The 18231-nt window shown below is 47.0% G+C and overlaps 1 protein-coding gene and 1 pseudogene across 11 annotated transcripts in view; one reads left to right on the plus strand and one right to left on the minus strand.

Moving 5' to 3' along the window:
• The window catches only part of HK1 (hexokinase 1), a 130778-nt gene that overhangs the window by 93998 nt on the left and 18549 nt on the right, over positions 1–18231 (minus strand). For all 11 annotated transcript variants that reach the window (XM_063727075.1, XM_054521467.2, XM_054521466.2 and 8 more), the window contains 2 exons: positions 18034–18133; positions 11142–11189 (listed from right to left, as the gene is read on the minus strand). In XM_063727075.1, coding sequence (XP_063583145.1) covers positions 11142–11189; positions 18034–18060 — 75 coding nt within the window. In that variant the 5' untranslated portion in view covers positions 18061–18133. The remainder of the gene's footprint in view (positions 1–11141; positions 11190–18033; positions 18134–18231) is intronic.
• On the plus strand, positions 6009–6394 carry LOC129048464 (small ribosomal subunit protein uS8-like; annotated as a pseudogene).

The raw sequence follows: 18231 nt of genomic DNA on the forward strand, positions 1-18231 counted from the left end.
CCAGTGCATGCAGCCCCCAGTCACATACCCCCTGCTTGCTCAATCAATCACGACCCTCTCACAAGGACCCACTTAGAGTTGTGAGCCCTTGAAAGGGACAGGAATTGCTCACTTGGGGAGTTCAGCTCTTGAGACAGGAGTCTTGCTGATGCTCCTGGCCGAATAAACCGCTTCCTTCTTTAACTCGGTGTCTGAGGAGTTTTGTCTGCGGCTTGTCCTGCTGCATAATGATCTGAGGTGGAATAGTTTCACCCCAAAACCATCCCCACACACACATGGGTCTGTGGAAAAATTGTCTTCCACGAAACCAGTGCCTAGTGCCATAAAGGTTGGGGACTGCTTTCCTAAAAGAAAATATATTTTAGGCTGGGTATGGTGGCTCATGCCTGTAATCCTAGCACTTTGGGAGGCTGAGGTGGGTGGATCACTTGAGGTCAGGAGTTCAAAACCAGCATGGCAATCATGATGAAACCCCGTCTCTATTAAAAATACAAAAAATTAGCTGGGTGTGTGGTGTGCGCCTATAATCCCTGCTACTCCGGAGGCTGAGGCAGGAGAATCGCTTGAACCAGGGAGGCAGAGGTTGCTATGAGCCGAGATCGTGCCACCACACTCCAGCCTGGGTGACAGAGGAGACTCCATCTCAAAAAAAAAAGAAAAGAAAATATATTTTAAAACAAAGAAATAAAAATAATGGTTGCTTTGTAAGCTAAATACATTTGGCTTTATATTAATAGCTAGCACTTAGGTAGAACTTACTATACACCATTGTTCTAAATTATTTACTTATTTATTGACTGATTGATCCTTAAAACAACACAATGAGGTGGATACTCTTAATATCCCCATTTTATAGATGAAGAAACTGAATCATGGGTTGATTAAGTGACTTTCTCAAGGTCACACAGCAACTGAATGGAAAAGCTGGGATCCAAGCCAAGGCAGTGTGTCTCCAGCTCACCTTGTCATTCCGACAAAATGCAATATTTATTTTACCATACTGTCCTTATTTCTCTTATTTCACTCAGGTCCAGTGAAAGGGTCCAAGAACCTGCACCAAGGAGACTGAGTCATGGCTTGGTTAGATTCCTAAAGCGTGGCAAGTGGATCTGGGCTCTGCAGAGCTCCTTTATAAGGGGAATTCTCAAACCAAACAGAGAGGCAGATCTGCAAGGCCAGAGGGGTTGTAAGTGGGTTATGGAAGAAGTTGCCCTCCCCCGGGGGGTTGGGGTGGAGACTTCTGGCTTGGGTTGATTCCACTGAGTGGGCTGAGTATGTCTCCTCTCTCGCTGTTTTCTGTAGGTCTGTCTCGCTGTGCCCTTCCCAAAGAATCACTCTTGTCAAGGGCTTCAGCCACATCTCCCTCCCAAGCTCGTGAATACATTTCCAGCTGCCTATGAGAATCAAGTCTTACATGTCCCACGGGCACCTGAAACTCAGTATCTTCCAACGCAGTCATGTTCTTCTCCTTAAACTTACTCTTCTCAATTCCCCTCCTTGTCATTTATTCACCCAACACATATTTGTGAAACACCTAATCTGCCCTGCACTTTCCTAGTCACTGGAAATGTGATGAACAACACAAAAATCCAATAAACTCCCTATGCCAAAGGGAAGTGTTTAGCTTGGGAACTGTGTCACCCAAAACACCTCCCATTTTGTCCCTACATAGACAGCTGCAAAGGTAGGCCACATACCTTCCCAGGGGGCTTCCCTCACAATTTGCTCATGAGGAAATTCCTTTACCCTAAAACAGAATTCTGTTGAATTTCACCCAAACAATGTACATTGACAGCTTATCATCACAGGTACCGGACAAGGACTGGACTAGAAGTTATCCCTTCCCTCACCTGCGACAAATGCATATTTGACTGCTTCCTTTATTCTATGCTTACTTTACTTATGTAAAAATGCACATTCACTGAGTATGAATGCATAGCTGACTGTTCCTCCACCCTCCTCATTTCACATGTGAACTGTGGGTTCAGGGAACACTAAGCTAATCAAAGTCTCAAAAGAATGCAACCCCTTGCCTCTTTTATCTACCCTTCCCTTTTTTCCCTTTCCTCTTTCCTGCACTGCTCACCCTTTCCTCTTTATTTTTTATTTTATTTATTTATTTATTTATTATTTTGAGGCAGAGTCTCGCTCTGTCGCCCGGGCTGGAGTGCACTGGTGCTATCTCGGCTCATTGCAAGCTCCACCTCCCGGGTTCACGCCATTCTCCTGCCTCAGCCTCCCGAGTAGCTGAGACTACAGGTGCCCACCACCATGCCCGGCTAATTTTTTTTCTGTATTTTTAGTAGAGACGGGGTTTCTCCGGCTTAGCCAGGATGGTCTTGATCTCCTGACCTCGTGATCTGCCCGCCTCGGCCTCCCAAAGTGTTGGGATTACAGGCGTGAGCCACTGCGCCCAGCCCCACCCTTTCCTCTTTAAATATTGAAGTCCTCAAACCCTCTTTGGAAAAAGTGTGGGTCACAGATCCTACTGTGGCCTATGTGTCTTTTTTCTGGGCATATTCTCATCCTTGGCAAAATTAACTCTAAATTGATTGAGACTCGCTTCAGTCATTTTCTTTTTCTTTTTTTCTTTCTTTCTTTTTTTTTTTTTTTTTTTTTTTTTGAGACAGAGTCTTACTGTGTCGTCCAGGCTGGAATGCAGTGGCATCATCTCGGCTCACTGCAAACTCTGCCTCCCAGGTTCAAACGATTCTCCTCCCTCAGCCTCCCGAGTAGCTGGGATTACAGTGCATGCCACCACACCTGGCTAATTTTTTGTATTTTTAAGAGAGACAGGGTTTCACCATGTTGGCTGGTCTCGAACTCCTGACCTCAGGTGATCCGCCTGCCTTGGCCTCCCAAAGTGTTGGGATTACAGGTGTGAACCACCGCACCCAGCCTTCTTCTTTTTCTTTTTTTTTTAACTTGTACCTCACTTTTCTTCTTTGGTTTTACACAGCCCACATTCTGATCGGGAGAGACAGATGGTCAACAAATGGCTAATTAAATATGCATTAGGCCAGGCACTAGGAGAAAAGGCAGGTGCAGCTGACACAGCTATATCCCACAATATCCATTTCCCCTTTGTCCTAATAAACTCCAATTTTTTGGTGAATTCAGGCCCCCCAGAATAAAGATTCCATTTCCAGCCTCCCCTACAGTCAGATGCAGGCATGTGACCAAGCTCTGGCCAGAGATGAAAGTGAGAGTGTCTCAGTAGCTTCTGCAGCCTCCCTTAAGAGACACAGCTATTGTGTGGCTTTCCTGCTTCTTTGCTGACTGGAGGACAGGCAGAGTGGCTGGAGATCCTGCAATCATCTTGGATTATGAGATAACCTTGGGACACACAGGGAGAATGCCATGTGAAGGGACACACACAGAAAGAAGATGACCATACGAAGATGCAGGCAGGGATGGGAGTGATGCTGCCACGAGCCAAGGAACGCTTGGGGCCACTGGAAGCTGGAAGAGGCAAGGGAGGGTCTTCTTCTCCAACATTCAGAGGGAGCACGAGCCTGCCAACACCTTGAATTTGGACTTCTAGCCTCCGGGCCTCTTAGAAGAAGCAAGATGTGAATCCTACAGCTACAAAGAACCGAATGCCACAAACAACCACATGAGCAGGAAAGCATGACCCAAGGCAGGACACCTAGCTCAGCTTATCCCAACTCCTGACCCACAAACATGAAACCTGCTTGACAAAATATTACTGAGACAGTGAAAGATCTGACCTATCCAACTCCATCTTGCTTTTAACCTCCAAGCTGTCCTTGTTCATTCCCGGGCATAGGCTGAACTAACTTTGGGAGGAACTTAGTTTATAGTTTAAAACAAAGATGAGGCTGAGCTCAGTGGCTCATCCTAGCGCTTTGGGAGGCCAAGGCGAGTGGATCACTTGAGGTCAGGAGTTCGAGACCAGCTTGGCCAACATGGTGAAACGCTGTTTCTACTAAAAATACAAAAATTAGCTGGGCATGGTGGAGGGCGCCTGTAATCCCAGCTACTCGGAAAGCTGAGGCAGGAGAATCGCTTGAATCCAGGCAGCAGAGGTTGCAGTGAGCCGAGATTGGGCCACTGCTCTCCATTCTGGGCAATAGAGCGAGACTCTGTCCCCAGTAAATAAATAAATAAATAAATAAATAAATAAAAATAAAAATACAACAAAGATGATAACAGCCCTTTTCCAAAACAAACCCTCTTCTTGTCTGGAGATCAGACTGCCTTTGAAGGACTAACAAATTAGCAAAAAGATTAGAAATTATGGTTTAGGAGTCATGCAGCTGGAGGCTACAAGATTCTGACCCTCCCAAATTGCTCCTGGGGATAACATCACTATTGTAAAGCCTAAGATAGTGTTTGAGATATTTTGCAGACCCTGCACTTGATGGATCAGTGGCACCCCCCAGATTGATAAACTCGATCATCTGATCTTGTGGCCCCCAGCCAGAAACTGACTCAGTGCAAGACAGCTTCAGCTCCCTATGATTTCATCTCTGACCCAACCAATCAGCACTCCTGACTCACTGGCTGCTTCCCATCCACCAAATTATCCTTAAAACTCCAATCCCCAAATGCTCAAGGAGACTGATTTGAGTAATAGTAAAACCCCATTCTCCCGCAAAGGTGACTCTGAGTGAATTACTCCTTCTTTATTGCAGTTCCCCTGTGGATAAATCAGCTCTGTCTAGGCAGTGGGCAAGGTGAACCTGTTGGGCAGTTACAAGTTTGGGAGCTTGTCCGGGGTTGCCCTTACGACTACCTGCCATAAAGGTAATCCTGGTTCGGTAGCCTCCCTCTGGTGATGGATCCAGGTGTCGCGTGAGCCACCACACCCGGCCTGCTTTTTAAGTTTTGAAATCAGGAAATGTGAGTTCTCTTTCTTCTTATTCAAGATTGTTTTGGCTATTCGGCACCCCTTCCATTTTCGTATGAATTTTAGAAGCAGCTTGTCAATTTCTGCAAAGAAGCCAGCTGAGATTTTCATAGGAATTGAGTTGAATCTATATATTAACTTGGGGAGTTTGCCACCTTAACAATAGTGTGTTCCAATCCATGAACATGGGATGTCTTTCCATTAATTTAGAACTTTATTTTCTTTCAACAATCCTTTGTAGTTTTCAGAGTAAAAGTCTATACTTCTCTTGTTTGTTCCTAAGTAATTTGTTCTTTTTGATGCTATTATAAATGGAATTGTTTTCTTTTTTTTTTTATTTTTGAGACAGAGTCTCACTCTGTTACCCAGGCTGGAGTACACTGGTGTGATCTCAGCTCACTGCAACCTCTGCCTCCCAGGTTCAAGCAATTCTCCTGCCTCAGCCTCCCAAGTAGCTGGGATTACAGGTGTGTGCCACCACAACCAGCTAATTTTTGTATTTTTAGCAGAGATGGGGTTTCACCATGTTGGCCAGGCTGGTTGCAAACTTCTGACCTCAGGTGACCCACTCGCCTTGGCCTCCCAAAGTGCTGGGATTACAGGCATGAGCCACCACATCCAGCCAGGAATTGTTTTCTTAATTTCATTTTTAGATTGTTCATTGCAATTTTATAGAAGTACAATTTAATTTTTTTTTTTTTTTTTTTTTGAGATGGAGTCTCGCTCTGTCACCCAGGCTGGAGTGCTGTGGCACAATCTTGGCTCACTGCAACCTCCATCTTCCAGGTTCAAGCAATTATCTGCCTCAGCCTCCCGAGTAGCTGGGATTACAGGCACCCAACACTATGCCCTGCTAATTTTTGTATTTTTAGTAGAGTCTGGGTTCCACCAGTCTGAAACCAAGGCTGGTCTTGAACTCCTGACCTTGTGATCCACCTGCCTCAGCCTCCCAAAGTGCTGGGATTACAGGCGTGAGCCACTGTGCCTGGCTACAATTGATTTTTGTGTATTAATCTTGTATCCTATAATCTTGCTGAACTTATTAGTTCTAATAGGTTTTTGTGGGTATTCTAGGATTTTCTACATACAAAATCACGTAGGGCTCTTTTTGCCATCTTTCCACACCACCACAGTGGTGCACATGAATGTCCTGGCTGATGCTCTGAAGAGCATCGACAATGCTGAAAAGAGAGACAAACACCAGGTTCTTAGGCCATGCTCCAAAGTCACCATCTGGTTTCTCACTGTGATGATGAAGCATGGTTATATTGGCGAATTCGAAATCATTGATGATCACAGAGCTGGGCAAATTGTTGTGAACCTCACAGGCAGTCTAAACAAGTGTGGCAAGATCAGCCCCAGATTTGATGTGCAACTCAAAGATCTAGAGAAATGCAGAAGAATCTGCTTGCATCTGGCCAGTTTGGTTTCATTGTACTGACAGTCTCAGCTGGCATCATGGACCATGAAGAAGCAAGACAAAAACACACAGGAAGGAAAATCCTGGGATTCTTTTTCTAGAGATGTTATACATATTTACAAATAAAATGCCTCATTAAAAAAAAGCAAAAAACAAAATTACATAGGAATAACCTTTTGATATATGCAGCAACATAAAAATATTAAAACCAGGCACAAGAGAGTACATATGTATGATTATATTTATATGAGGTTCAAGAATGGAAAAGCTCTGGTGACAGAAGTCAGAATAGTGATACTCTGAGGACAGGAAATGGGAAGTATTGACTGGAAAAGAGCGTGAAGGGATTTTGGGGGAGTGATGACAATGTTCTATATCTTGAACTGGGCAATGGTTACATAGGTGTATACATGTGTTAAAACTTCTTAAACAGCTGGGCATGGTGGCTCACATCTGTAATCCAAGCACTTTGGGAGGCTGAGGCAGGTGGATTGCTTGAGCTCAGGAGTTCAAGACCAGCCTGGGCAACATGGCAAGACCGTGTCTCTACTAAAAAAAAATTTAAAAATAGGCCGGGTACGGTGGCTGAGGCCTGTAATCCCAGCACTTTGGGAGGCCAAGGCAGGCGAATCACTAGCTCAGGAGTTCGAGACCAGCCTGGCCAAAATGGTAAAACCCCATCTCTACCAAAAATACAAAAAATTACTGGGCATAGTGGCAGGCGCCTGTAATCCCAGCTACTTGGGAGGCTGAGGCAGGAGAATTCCTTGAACCCAGGAGCCAGAGGTTGCAGTGAGCCGAGAACACACCACTGCACTCCAGCCCAGTCAACAGAGTGAGACCCCATCTCAAAAAAACACAAACAGGCGCGGTGGCTCACGCCTGTAATCTCAGCACTTTGGGAGGCCAAGCTGGGCAATCACGAGGTCAGGAGTTAGAGATCAGCCTGACCAACATGGTGAAACCCCATCTCTACTAAAAATACAAAAATTAGCTTGGCCTGGTGGCACACGCCTATAATCCCAGCTACTCGGGAGGCTGAGACAGGAGAATTGCTTGAACCCAGGAGGCGGAGGTTGCAGGAGCCGAGATCACGCCATTGCACTCCAGCCCGGGCAACAGAGAGAGACTCCGTCTCAAAAAAAAACAAAAAAAACCACAAACAAACAAAAAAATGGGCAGGCTGGTACATGGCTGTAGCCCCAGCTACTTGGGAGACAAGGTGGGAGGGTCACTTGAGCCCATGGGGTGGAGGCTGCAGTGAGCCAAGATCACACCACTGCACTCCAGCCTGGGTGACAGAGCGAGACCCTGTCTCAACAACAACACACTTATTAAGCTTACAGAATTTGTGTGTTTGACTGGTAGTAAATTATACTTTCATTTAAAAAAAAATAAAAACATAGGTCGGGCGTGGTGGCGCACGCCTGTAATCCCAGGTACTTGGGAGGCTGAGGCAGAAGAATCACTTGAACCCAGGAGGGGGAGGTTGCAGTGAGCTGAGATCATGTCACTGCACTCCAGCCTGGGCAACAGAGTGAGACTCTGTTTCCAAAAAATAATAATAAATAAATAAATAAAGAGATAAAGATGAACTATTTTAACATGTGGTGGCCTAGCAGTGTCATTAGCTAATTCTCTCAAGGCACTGTGTACACATAGTGATTAGTTCATCATTAACAATATCATATGTAAAGCCAGAATTTAAATAGCCTGCTAATTTTTAAGTTTTTGACTGACTTGTCATTATATCTAATAAGATCTTTATCTTCTTTCAACCCCATGATGTAGCTGAATAGTCTGTACCAGGGGTAGGAAAATTATCAGCCATCTTACTTTCTCATTGTTCATTTGTTTTAGCTTCAACCCAGTTTCTTCTACTTTTTTTTTCCTTTTAAGAGACAGGGTCTCACTGTCACCCACGCTGGGGTGCAGGGGCACAAATCATAGCTCACTGCAGCCTCAAACTCTTGGACTCAAGCAATTCTCCTGCCTCAGCCTCTCAAGTAGCTGGGATTGCAGGCACACATCACCATGCTCAGCTAATTTTTACAATTTTTTTAGAGATGAGGTCTTGCTATGTTGCCCAGGATGTTCTCAAGCCCCTGGCCTCAAGTGATCCTCTCCTTGGTCTTTTAAAGCACTGGTATTACAGGTGTGAGTCACCACACCTGTCTCAACCCACATTTTTTATGCAGAAATCTTTTAAAACCACTTGCCTATTTTGTGAGGATCAGTCTAATTAAACCCAAATAACGTGATACACAAGACTACTTCAACCAAGCAATTCTTTTTTTTCTTTTTTTCCTTGAGATGGAGTTTCTCTCTTCTTGCCCAGGCTGGAGTGCAATGGCGTGATCTCAGCTCACTAACCTCCGCCTCCTGGATTCAAGCATTTCTCCTGCCTCAGCCTCCCGAGTAGTTGGGATTACAGGTGCCCGCCACCACGCCCGGCTAATTTTTGTATTTTTAGTAGAGACGGGGTTTCACCATGTTGGCCAGGCTGGTCTGGAACTCCTGACCTCAGGTGATCCATCCGCCTCGGCCTCCCAAAGTGCTGGGATTACAGGCGTGAGCCACCGCACCTGGCCCGACCAAACACTTTTTTTTCTTTTTTTTTTTTTTGAGACAGAGTTTCACTCTGTGGCCCAAGCTGGAGTGCAGTGGCAGGATCTCAGCTCACTGCAACCTCTGCCTCCCAGGTTCAAGCAATTCTCGTGCCTCAGCCTCCCAAGTAGTTGGGATTACAGGTGCACACCACCATGTCTGGCTAATTTTTTGTATTTTTAGTAGAGTTTTTTACCGTGGGGTTTTACCGTGTTGGCCAGGCTGGTCTCAAACACCCGATCTCAGGTGATACGCCCACCCTGGCCTTCCAGAGTGCTGGGATTACAGGAATGAGCCACCACACCCGGCCTCAACCAAGCAATTCTAAAGCTGCTATGCTTCAGAATATGCTAAAGATAGTCCAGGAAATAAAGGAGGGGGCCACTATCGTCCCCTCCTCATTGTGAGAGTCCTGGGTACCTGCAAGGCCACCAACATTGATTTGTCTTTAAAAAGTTGGTGACAATGGAATTGTAATACAGTTGACCCTCGAACAACACTGGTTTGCACTGCAGGAGTTTGCTTACACCTGGATCTTCTTCTGCCTCTGCCACCCCTGAGACAGCAAGACCAACCCCTCCTCTACCTCCTCCTCAGCCTACACAAAGTGAAGACTACAAGGATGAAGACCTTCATGGTGATCCACTCCCACTTAAAGAATAGTAAATCTATTTCTCTTCCTTATGATTTTCTTAATAACATTTTCTTTTCTCTAGCTTACTTTATTGTAAGAATACAGAATATAGTATATAAAACATACAAAATATTTGTTAATTGACTTTATGTTATCGGTAAGGCTTTTGGTCAACAGTAATTTTAGTAGTTTAGTTTGGGGGGAGTAGAAAGTTATATACGGATTTTCTACTGCATGATGTGGGGGCAGTCAGTGTCCATAACCCCCTCATTGCTTCAGGGTCAACTGTACTTTCTTCCCACTGGGAAGTAGATCATTTTGCACAGCACACGCCATGGAGGTCTCGCTACACTTATGCCCCCTACCCCCTCTCTGGTTTCCTGGATGCCCAAGGCTTCCTCCAGCTCAAGCTCCTTGCTACTGCCAGACATAAAACAATGTAATCACATGACTCCTCAGCCTAGAGGATCCTTCAGGCCGTGCTGTCAGAGTTTCTCAACTGGACAACCAATCCCAGCCCCATCCAACCTCCTCAGTCTCCCCAGCTTTTTCCCGTTCTTTGCAGGCTCTGTTTTGGCACATGCTGTTCTCTCTGCTTGAAATGCCCTTCCTTGCCTGGCACATGCTTTCCTCTTCTTCAAGACTCTCTGCAAATCTCATCACCTCTATCCAGCCTTTGTTATCTGGACCCAAGACAGGGTTGACCACTCCCTCACCTGGCTCTTAAAGCACGTGTCACCTATGTTGTAACTTTCTCTTTTGAAAAAATATTGAGCTTCACTTCTCAGTCATTAAGTCTTTTGAGGCTGGAGACTGAGTCTTATTTATTTTCAAAAGAACAAGAATATAGCTACTCAATCAGTGGAATGAGGAGCAGGGCAGAGCTCTGGGGCTCCAGGTTGAATCCACACCCAGTTTTGGGCCTCACCTGGGACTAGGTAATGGCCCCAGACACAGGGGAAATCGAGAGTTTCTGTGCTTTTCTCCCAAGTTGATTCATAAAGTCTACACCTCACCACCTTCCAATGAAGCAACCCATCTCAGATCCACTCTGTTGCCACTTTAAAGAGATAGTAAGCTGTGTGCTTGGGGAATGGGAGGGAAGAGGGTAGGTCAGCACAAACAGCGCAGGAAACTCTGATTTGGGGCTAAATGGGATATGTCGATAGGAAAGATCTGAAACTTGTCCATATTGAAGTGCAGAGCAGATGGGTGCCAAGTTTCTGGCATGCCTGACTGTAAAATGGAAAAGACAGGAGGGGAGAGACCCTTCCATTTCCCCTCCCAGCGTCTCTCACAGTCAGGACGCCACGCATCCCCAAGGCAGGAAGGCCTTGTGTTTGGCTCTGACAATTAGCATTCTGCTTCCAAGAAAGGGCTAAGAAGGGGGCCTCTGTTACTAGGCCCCCTTGGAAAGCACCTTCCCTGTTCAGGTGGACTGAGTCTAGCAGGGAGCAAGTTGGAGGTCAATACTGCTCCACACCCTGGAGAAGCCACTGCACAGCTGCTTGGCTGGCTTAAAATCATTATCCCAAAGGGGATTGCCATGCACTATCTTTTACAGAAAATGTTATAGAAGGAAATGAAAAAAAAAATAGCTTTCTTACCTCACTTTCAGCAAGTAGATGAAGTTTTGGTTTTTCAGCTGCTGTAGCCTTAGAGAAAGACAGGACAAGTAAAGTGTTACAAATGCATTTTAGCAACTTGCACTCACAACATATTGATGCTTATAACTAATCAATCACGCTCAGAAAGCAAAAGTAATTACAAGTAACCTTGGAATGTCTAAGCAAATTCTATCATGATTACCAATTCTCTGGGTGAAATGCAGCAGAGCTCAGTCATGGGCAATTCATGAGTTTATTCACGCAAACACTGGGTTCTTACAAATGTACCATGCACTGTGTTGGAAGCTGGAGAGTCCAAGATGAAAAACAACCTTGGTTCAGCCCTCAAGGAGCCCACAATCCACTAAGAAAGACAGATGTGCCAGTCAGTAATGGAAGCGCAGCAGCACCGGAGCTGCCGCAGAGGCCTGGAGAGAAGCTGTGGGAGCACAGGCGTCTAATCCCGACTGAACCACTGGCCCCGCTGTGTCTCCTACCCTGAAGATGCAATGCTTTCCTGATGAGCGAGGAGGCAACATGGCCATCAAGCAGTGACCAGCTCTTGGCAGGGTCTGCGAAAGATGAGTTAGCATTCTGCCCTCCCCTCTCTATTTTTTTTTTTTTTGAGACAGGGTCTCTCTCTCTCTCTCTCTCTCTCTCTCTCTCTCTCTCTGTTGCCCAGGCTTGGAGTGCAGTGGCGTGATTATGGCTCACTGCAGCCTCGACCTCCTGGGCTCAAGCAATCCTCCCACCTCACCCTCCCAAGCAGTTGGGACTACAGGTATGCAACACCACACCTGGCTTATTTATTTATTTATTGAGATGGAGTCTCGCTCTGTCGCCCAGGCTGGAATGCAGTGGCGTGATCTCTGCTCACTGCAACCTCCGCCTCCCGGGTTCAAGCGATTCTCTTGCCTCAGCCTTCTGAGTAGTTGAGATTACAGGCACCCGCCACCACACCCGGCTAATTATTTTTTTGTATTTTTAGTAGAGATGGGATTTCTCTATGTTGGCCCAGCTGGTCCTGAACTCCTGACCTCGAGTGATCTGCCTGCCTCAGCTTCTCAAGTGCTGGGATTACAAGTGTGAGGCACCGTGCCTGGCCAAATTTTTTATTTTTTGTACAGATGGAGTCCCTCTATGTTGACCAGGCTGGTCTCAAACTCCTGGGCTCAAGTGTTCCACCCGCCTCAGCTTCCCAAAGTGCTGGGATCACAGGTATGAGCCACTGCCCCTGACAGATTCTGCTTTTTTATAACTTTCTTTGCCTCACAAATTTTGGAAGCTGCTGCCAATCAGGAGAAAAACTCCTATGAATTTTTTCATGATGATAGCTGAATGGATAGGGAGGGTGTAGTAAATTGTTTGCAAAAAACAGCCACACTAATTCTCCTCCCTGTACCCATGCTTTTACATAGTCTCCACCCACAGCAACTCCAGAATTGGCCATGTGACTTGCTTGGGCTCACAGGACAATAGCAATGCCATGCAAACAGACACTTGAAATATGCTTGTGCAGGGCCGGGCGCGGTGGCTCACGCCTGTAATCCCAGCTCTTTGGGAGGCCGAGGTGGGCAGATCACAAGGTCAGGAGATCGAGACCATCCTGGCTAACATGGTGAAACCCCGTCTCTACTAAAAATACACAAAATTAGCCGGGTGTGGTGGTGGGCGCCTGTAGTCCCAGCTACTCGGGAGGCTGAGGCAGGAGAACGGCGTGAACCTGGGAGGCGGAGCTTGCAGTGAGCCGAGATTGCGCCACTGCACTCCAGCCTGAGCCAAAGTGCGAGACTCCATCTCAAAAAAAAAAAAAAAAAAAAGAAATATGCTTGTGCTTTGGAGCTTGACTTTTCATGCTGCTCTTGGAACCCTTGCAACCACCACTATGTGAATGAGCCCCAGTTAGTCTGCTGAACATGTGTGGCACATGGCCCAGTTACCACCCTTGCCTATAGCCAGTCAACTGTCAGATGTGGAAGAGAAGCCACAGACCTCAAGCTGCCTGCAGACCTCTGAGGGAGCCAGTCTGACAGTAAATGGAACAGAAAAGAGCCGTTCCAGCTGAGCTCAGTCCAAATTGCCAACTCACAAGATTGCCGGTAAATAAGAGATTATTGTTTTAAGCCACTAAGTATTAAGGTGATTTATTACACCACACACATAGCAAAAGCTGACTGATACAGAGAAGGGTTTCAAGGTTGGAGGCAGAAATGACAGTGCATACATATCTTGGAGATACCTTCCTTCCTCCTCCAGTATCTCTAAAAATCATGTGCAAGCTGGCCTGTTTAGATGCTTGACTTTCTGGTTGCTGGAATACTTCATGGAAAAGGAAACCTAGATCCATTGGAGGCGAACTGAGGCTGGGAACCTCAGGCACAGGTGAGTACCAGCCCACCTGCCTAACATGCCCAGGGCAGCTGGCTGAGGCTGGGGACTGAGCTGTCCTGTGTCACTGGGCACAGAAGAAAGCTACCCACGGAGCACAGAGTTGATAAACATCCCCACATACAGAAGACACCAGATAGGGAGTGGGGGGATGAATAAAAACGCTTGGTAATGGGCTCAAGTCACACCTCCAGAAATGAGTGTTGGGAGTGTGGCCAGCATGCCTGCTCTGGAGCCAGTGGAGGCCAAATCAGTCTTGTCCAGTGAAAGGGGAGATGAATCAGATGGATTAGAGCCTGGCCCCACCTTTCCACCTACCACTAGCAGGGGATAGGGTGGGTCCTGGTCCCAACCAACCCCGGGGCTGCTGGAGACAAACTTTCTGGGGAGCCCCAAGTCAGAACACATGTAGCCCAAACTCAAGTATATTGGTGACGACTAGGGACTTCAAAGGACTCTGCTCTCAACTTGGAGGTCTCATAGGATTCTGATTGTCAGTCTCCACTCACGCCTGCAGGTATCTCTGCAGCATTGGAGGTTGGGGGAAAACTGGGGGAAAAAATACGAATACCAAAACTGAGGCCCTCCTCAGCGCTTTATCTGTAATAACAACCTGTAAAGTGCCTCCTATCTTAGTGCCCAGTCCCAGAAAGCACAGCATAAATATTAGTTCTTCTTCTTCCTCCCCACTATTAGTGGGTGAGAAGGGATGGAACCCAGAGTGACAGAGCACAAGGGGCAACCCCACTCTATAAGGAAGGAGACTGAAGTTCCTGGAAGCTTGCATAGCAGCCCACGGACATGCAAGTCGTCCCTGTAAGAATCAGGGATAACCCACGTATGTATCTCCCCTGGAGGGCAGGGATGATCTTTTCAGCACTTCTTGTCCTACCTCACATAATCAAGGTCCTAGGCTGGGTGCAGTGGCTCATACCTGTAATCTCAGCACTTTAGGAGGCTGAGGCAGGAGGATCACTTGAGGCCAGGGGTTTAAGAACAGCCTGGGCAACATAGCAAGACCCTGTCTCTACAAAAAAAAATTAAAAATTGGCTGGTTGCGGGGGCACACGCCTCTAGTCCCAGCTACTTGGGAGGCTGAGGCAAGAGGATTAGTTGAGCTCAGGAGTTCAAGGCTGCAGGGAGCCATGATTGTGGCACTGCACTCCAACCTGGGTGACAGGGCAAGATCCCATCTATAAAAAATAAAATTAAAAAAAATTATGGTCCTAGGAAAACTATGGAAGCAAAAAATAGCATCCCATAGACAGTCTGAGCTACCAGAACAATCCAGGCAAGTTTTCCACATGCCCAAAGCCAAAACTGCCTAGGCCTTACACTGACATCCCCATGATAGCCACCTCCCTGCTGAAATGGCTCTAATGAAGCCTTGCAGATACTTCCAAGCCTACATGAGAATTAATAGTAAGGCAAGAGTGAAAAATACTTTCTGGGGCTTGGAATTGTCAGGAAACCTATGAGAAAGAAACCAAATGGACCATGCAATTTTTGGCCCTTCCTTAGACTAACAGTGGAAATTTCAATATCCCAAGCATGAGTTTCTAAGCTTGGAACAACTCAAAATATATCTATCCTTAGGAAGATAGGGTTGGAGTCACACACCTCACTTTCAGCCTTGAGCTTGATGGTGGGTAGAAAGAGCACAGTCCTGGAGTGAGAGAGACCTGAGTTTGTCCTGGATCTGCCAGGACCAGCTGTACAAGCTTGGGAAAGGAATTTAACCTCTCTAAGCCTCAGTTTCCCCATCTGTAAAGGGGGAATGACACCTTCTTCACTGGGCCTTTGGGAGTGGTGGGCACAGAGGACTTGCTTGGTAAATGGCAGCAGCTAAGATAAAGATCATGGATTGACAGAGGCTCCAGGCAATAAGAACTACAACTCCTCCGGGCTAATTGACGGGACCAAATCAATGTCCAGCTGCTGGATTTCCATCTGTGTCTGAGATCCCAGAGCCTGTGCTCCTCTCCTTAGACCTCCAAGCACCACAGAAGGCCTGTCGTCAGATTGACACTGAACTCTGGGTGCTGGAGTCCAAACCTGCTGACTGCCACATGGCGCCTGTGACACTGGCTGCTTTGTGCCACCTCTCCAAGGCTGGCCTGGCCTGCTTTAAATTCCTGGTGGCATTCTGCCTGGGACTGGAAAAGCCAGGCAGGGGCACAGGAAGGGGGCCATGAGAGGTGGCAATGACATCCCAAACAAACTTCCAGGTTTAGAAGGGCTCCTTCTTTCCCAGAGCAGGCAAAACTTTTCTCACTCTGGTTGGGGGTGAAAGAGGAGAAAAGGAAGAGGCCTAAGAGGCCCAACGGCTAAGAAGAATTTTGGATTTCTGTATTTAGTGGCCTCCACTCCCCACTGACAACCACGCAGGAGCCTTGGATTCCACAAAGGAGAATGAGGCTGAGAGCTTCCAACTGGGCATTAGGAACAGGACAGAATTCAATCCTCTCAAAAGCTTGAGAGGGGCTGGGCACGGAGGTTCACGCCTGTAATCGCAGCACTTTGGGAGGCTGAGGCGGGTGGATCACCTGAGGTCAGGAGTTCGAGACCAGCCTGGCCAACTTGGTGAAACCCCGTCTAAACTAAAAATACAAAAAATTAGCCAGGCGTGGTGGCGGGAGCCTGTAATCCCGGCTACTGGGGAGGCTGAGGCAGGAAAACTGCTTGAACCTGGGAGGCAGAGGTTGCAGTGAGCCAAGATTGCGCCATTGCATTCCAGCCTGGGCAACAAGAGTGAAACTCTGTTTCAAAAACAACAACAACAACAACAAACAAACAAATGAAAAACCCTGGGAGGCAGGAGGGATGCACCTGAGCTGGACTTTGCAAAGCCCTTCTCAAAGACGCTGAAGAGGGCATTGTAAACTACTCTTGTAGGACTGAGAGAAAGATGACCACCCCAGGCGTGCCCAAGCCCCTCACCTCTTGCCTCGAGGTGGAAGCAACTCCTTGAGCTTGTATTGTCCACTTTCAGATACTAATCAGGAATTAATTTGCCACCCAACGGCTGACCAGGGGAAAGTCTTCATAAAGCAAACAGGCCAGGCCACTGTGGTGATTTAAATGGGGCTCTGAGAGTGTTCTGGGATCAGGGCACTCAGTTAGTATGAGCACTGTGTTTGTCTTTGAGATCAACCCCACTGTGTCTCAATTTCCCAGATTGTTCTGTTGGTGGGGGGCGGGGTGGAACAGCTGTAGTCCTTGCTCTAGAGGGACCCAGCTACAGCATAGATTAATTTGAAATGAGCCGGCTACTCAGAACATAATTTGTCCCATAAACATTTTCCAGGGTTTATTTCAACATCCAGGGGGAGAATCAAAGCTCTTTAAGATGTAAGAATGGGCTTCTGGGCTGGGCACAGTGGCTCACACTGTAATCCCAACACTTTGGGAGGATGAGGTGGGAGGATCACTTGAAGCCAGGAGTTCAACACCAGCCTGGGAAGCACAGTACGACCTTGTCTCTGTTAAAATTTAAGAAAAAAAAAAAATTGACCAGGTGCAGTAGCTCACGCCTATAATCCCAGCACTTTGGGAGGCTGAGGTGGGCGGATCATATGAAGCCAGGGTTTCGAGACCAGCCTGGGCAACATGATGAAACCCCATCTCTACAAAAAAATACAAAATTAGCCAGGCATGGTGGCGCACGCCCGTAACTTCAGCTACTAGGAAGGCTGAGGCACAAGAATCACTTGAGCCAGGGAGGCGGAGGTTGCAGTGAGCCGAGATCGCACCATTGCACTCCATCCTGGGCAACAGAATGAAGCTCTGTCTCAAAAAAAAAAAAAAAAAAAAAAAAATTTTTTTAATGGGCAGAAGCCCATTTTTACATGGCAACATAAAATTCAGCCAGAGGGGGCTTCTCTTAGAGAAGAAAAAGCCAAACTCCTATTTCCAGCACACACTGATGACTTCGCAGCATAACTGTCTAAAAAGCAATTAACCAGGGGGATACAGAATGATCCTCTGGGCTTCCCTTGGTCAGAACACAAGTGGCCCCTGCTGCACCAAGACTTAGAGGCTGGGTCTGAGGGGGCTCCTGCCTAGCCTCATGACGCTTTCCTGCTGTGCTCTTGGTCAGAGTTTTCCCTCCTCTAAGATGGACCCCAACACACCCCTCTGCCAGGGAGAGCAGGTTGAGCAGGCTACGGTACATGTGACCCCTCTGAGAAGCTAAAGAAACACCAGAGCAGCTTGTAATCCCAGCACTTTGGGAGGCCGAGGTGGGCGGATCACCTGAGGTCAGGAGTTTGAGACCAGCCTGACCAACATGGAGAAACCCCATCTCTACAAAAAAATACAAAATTAGCCAGGCGCGGTGGCCCATGCCTGTAATCCTAGATACTCGGGAGGCTGAGGCAGGAGAATCGCTTAAACCTGGGAGGCAGAGGTGTAGTGAGCCGCAATCACGCCACTACACTCTAGCCTGGGCGATGGAACAAAAACGTCTCAAAAAAGAAAGAAAGAAAGAAACACCAGAGCTTACCGATTCTCGCTGGCAGATCTGCCCCATTGTGGGGAGAGCACTTGCTGACCTCGGGTCCTTTCTTCTTCTTTTCTACTCTCAGCAGCTGGGTCTTGAACACCTAGAGAGAAGCCAAGTTCAAAGAAGGCAGGGTCGGAGGATTGTTGGTCTCATTTTTGTCCTCATCAATTAGGAAGCTAAACACCCTAATACTGAGAA

This window comes from Pongo abelii, chromosome 8 (genome assembly GCF_028885655.2).
Source record: "Pongo abelii isolate AG06213 chromosome 8, NHGRI_mPonAbe1-v2.0_pri, whole genome shotgun sequence".
In the NCBI taxonomy this organism is placed as follows: Eukaryota; Metazoa; Chordata; class Mammalia; order Primates; family Hominidae; genus Pongo; species Pongo abelii.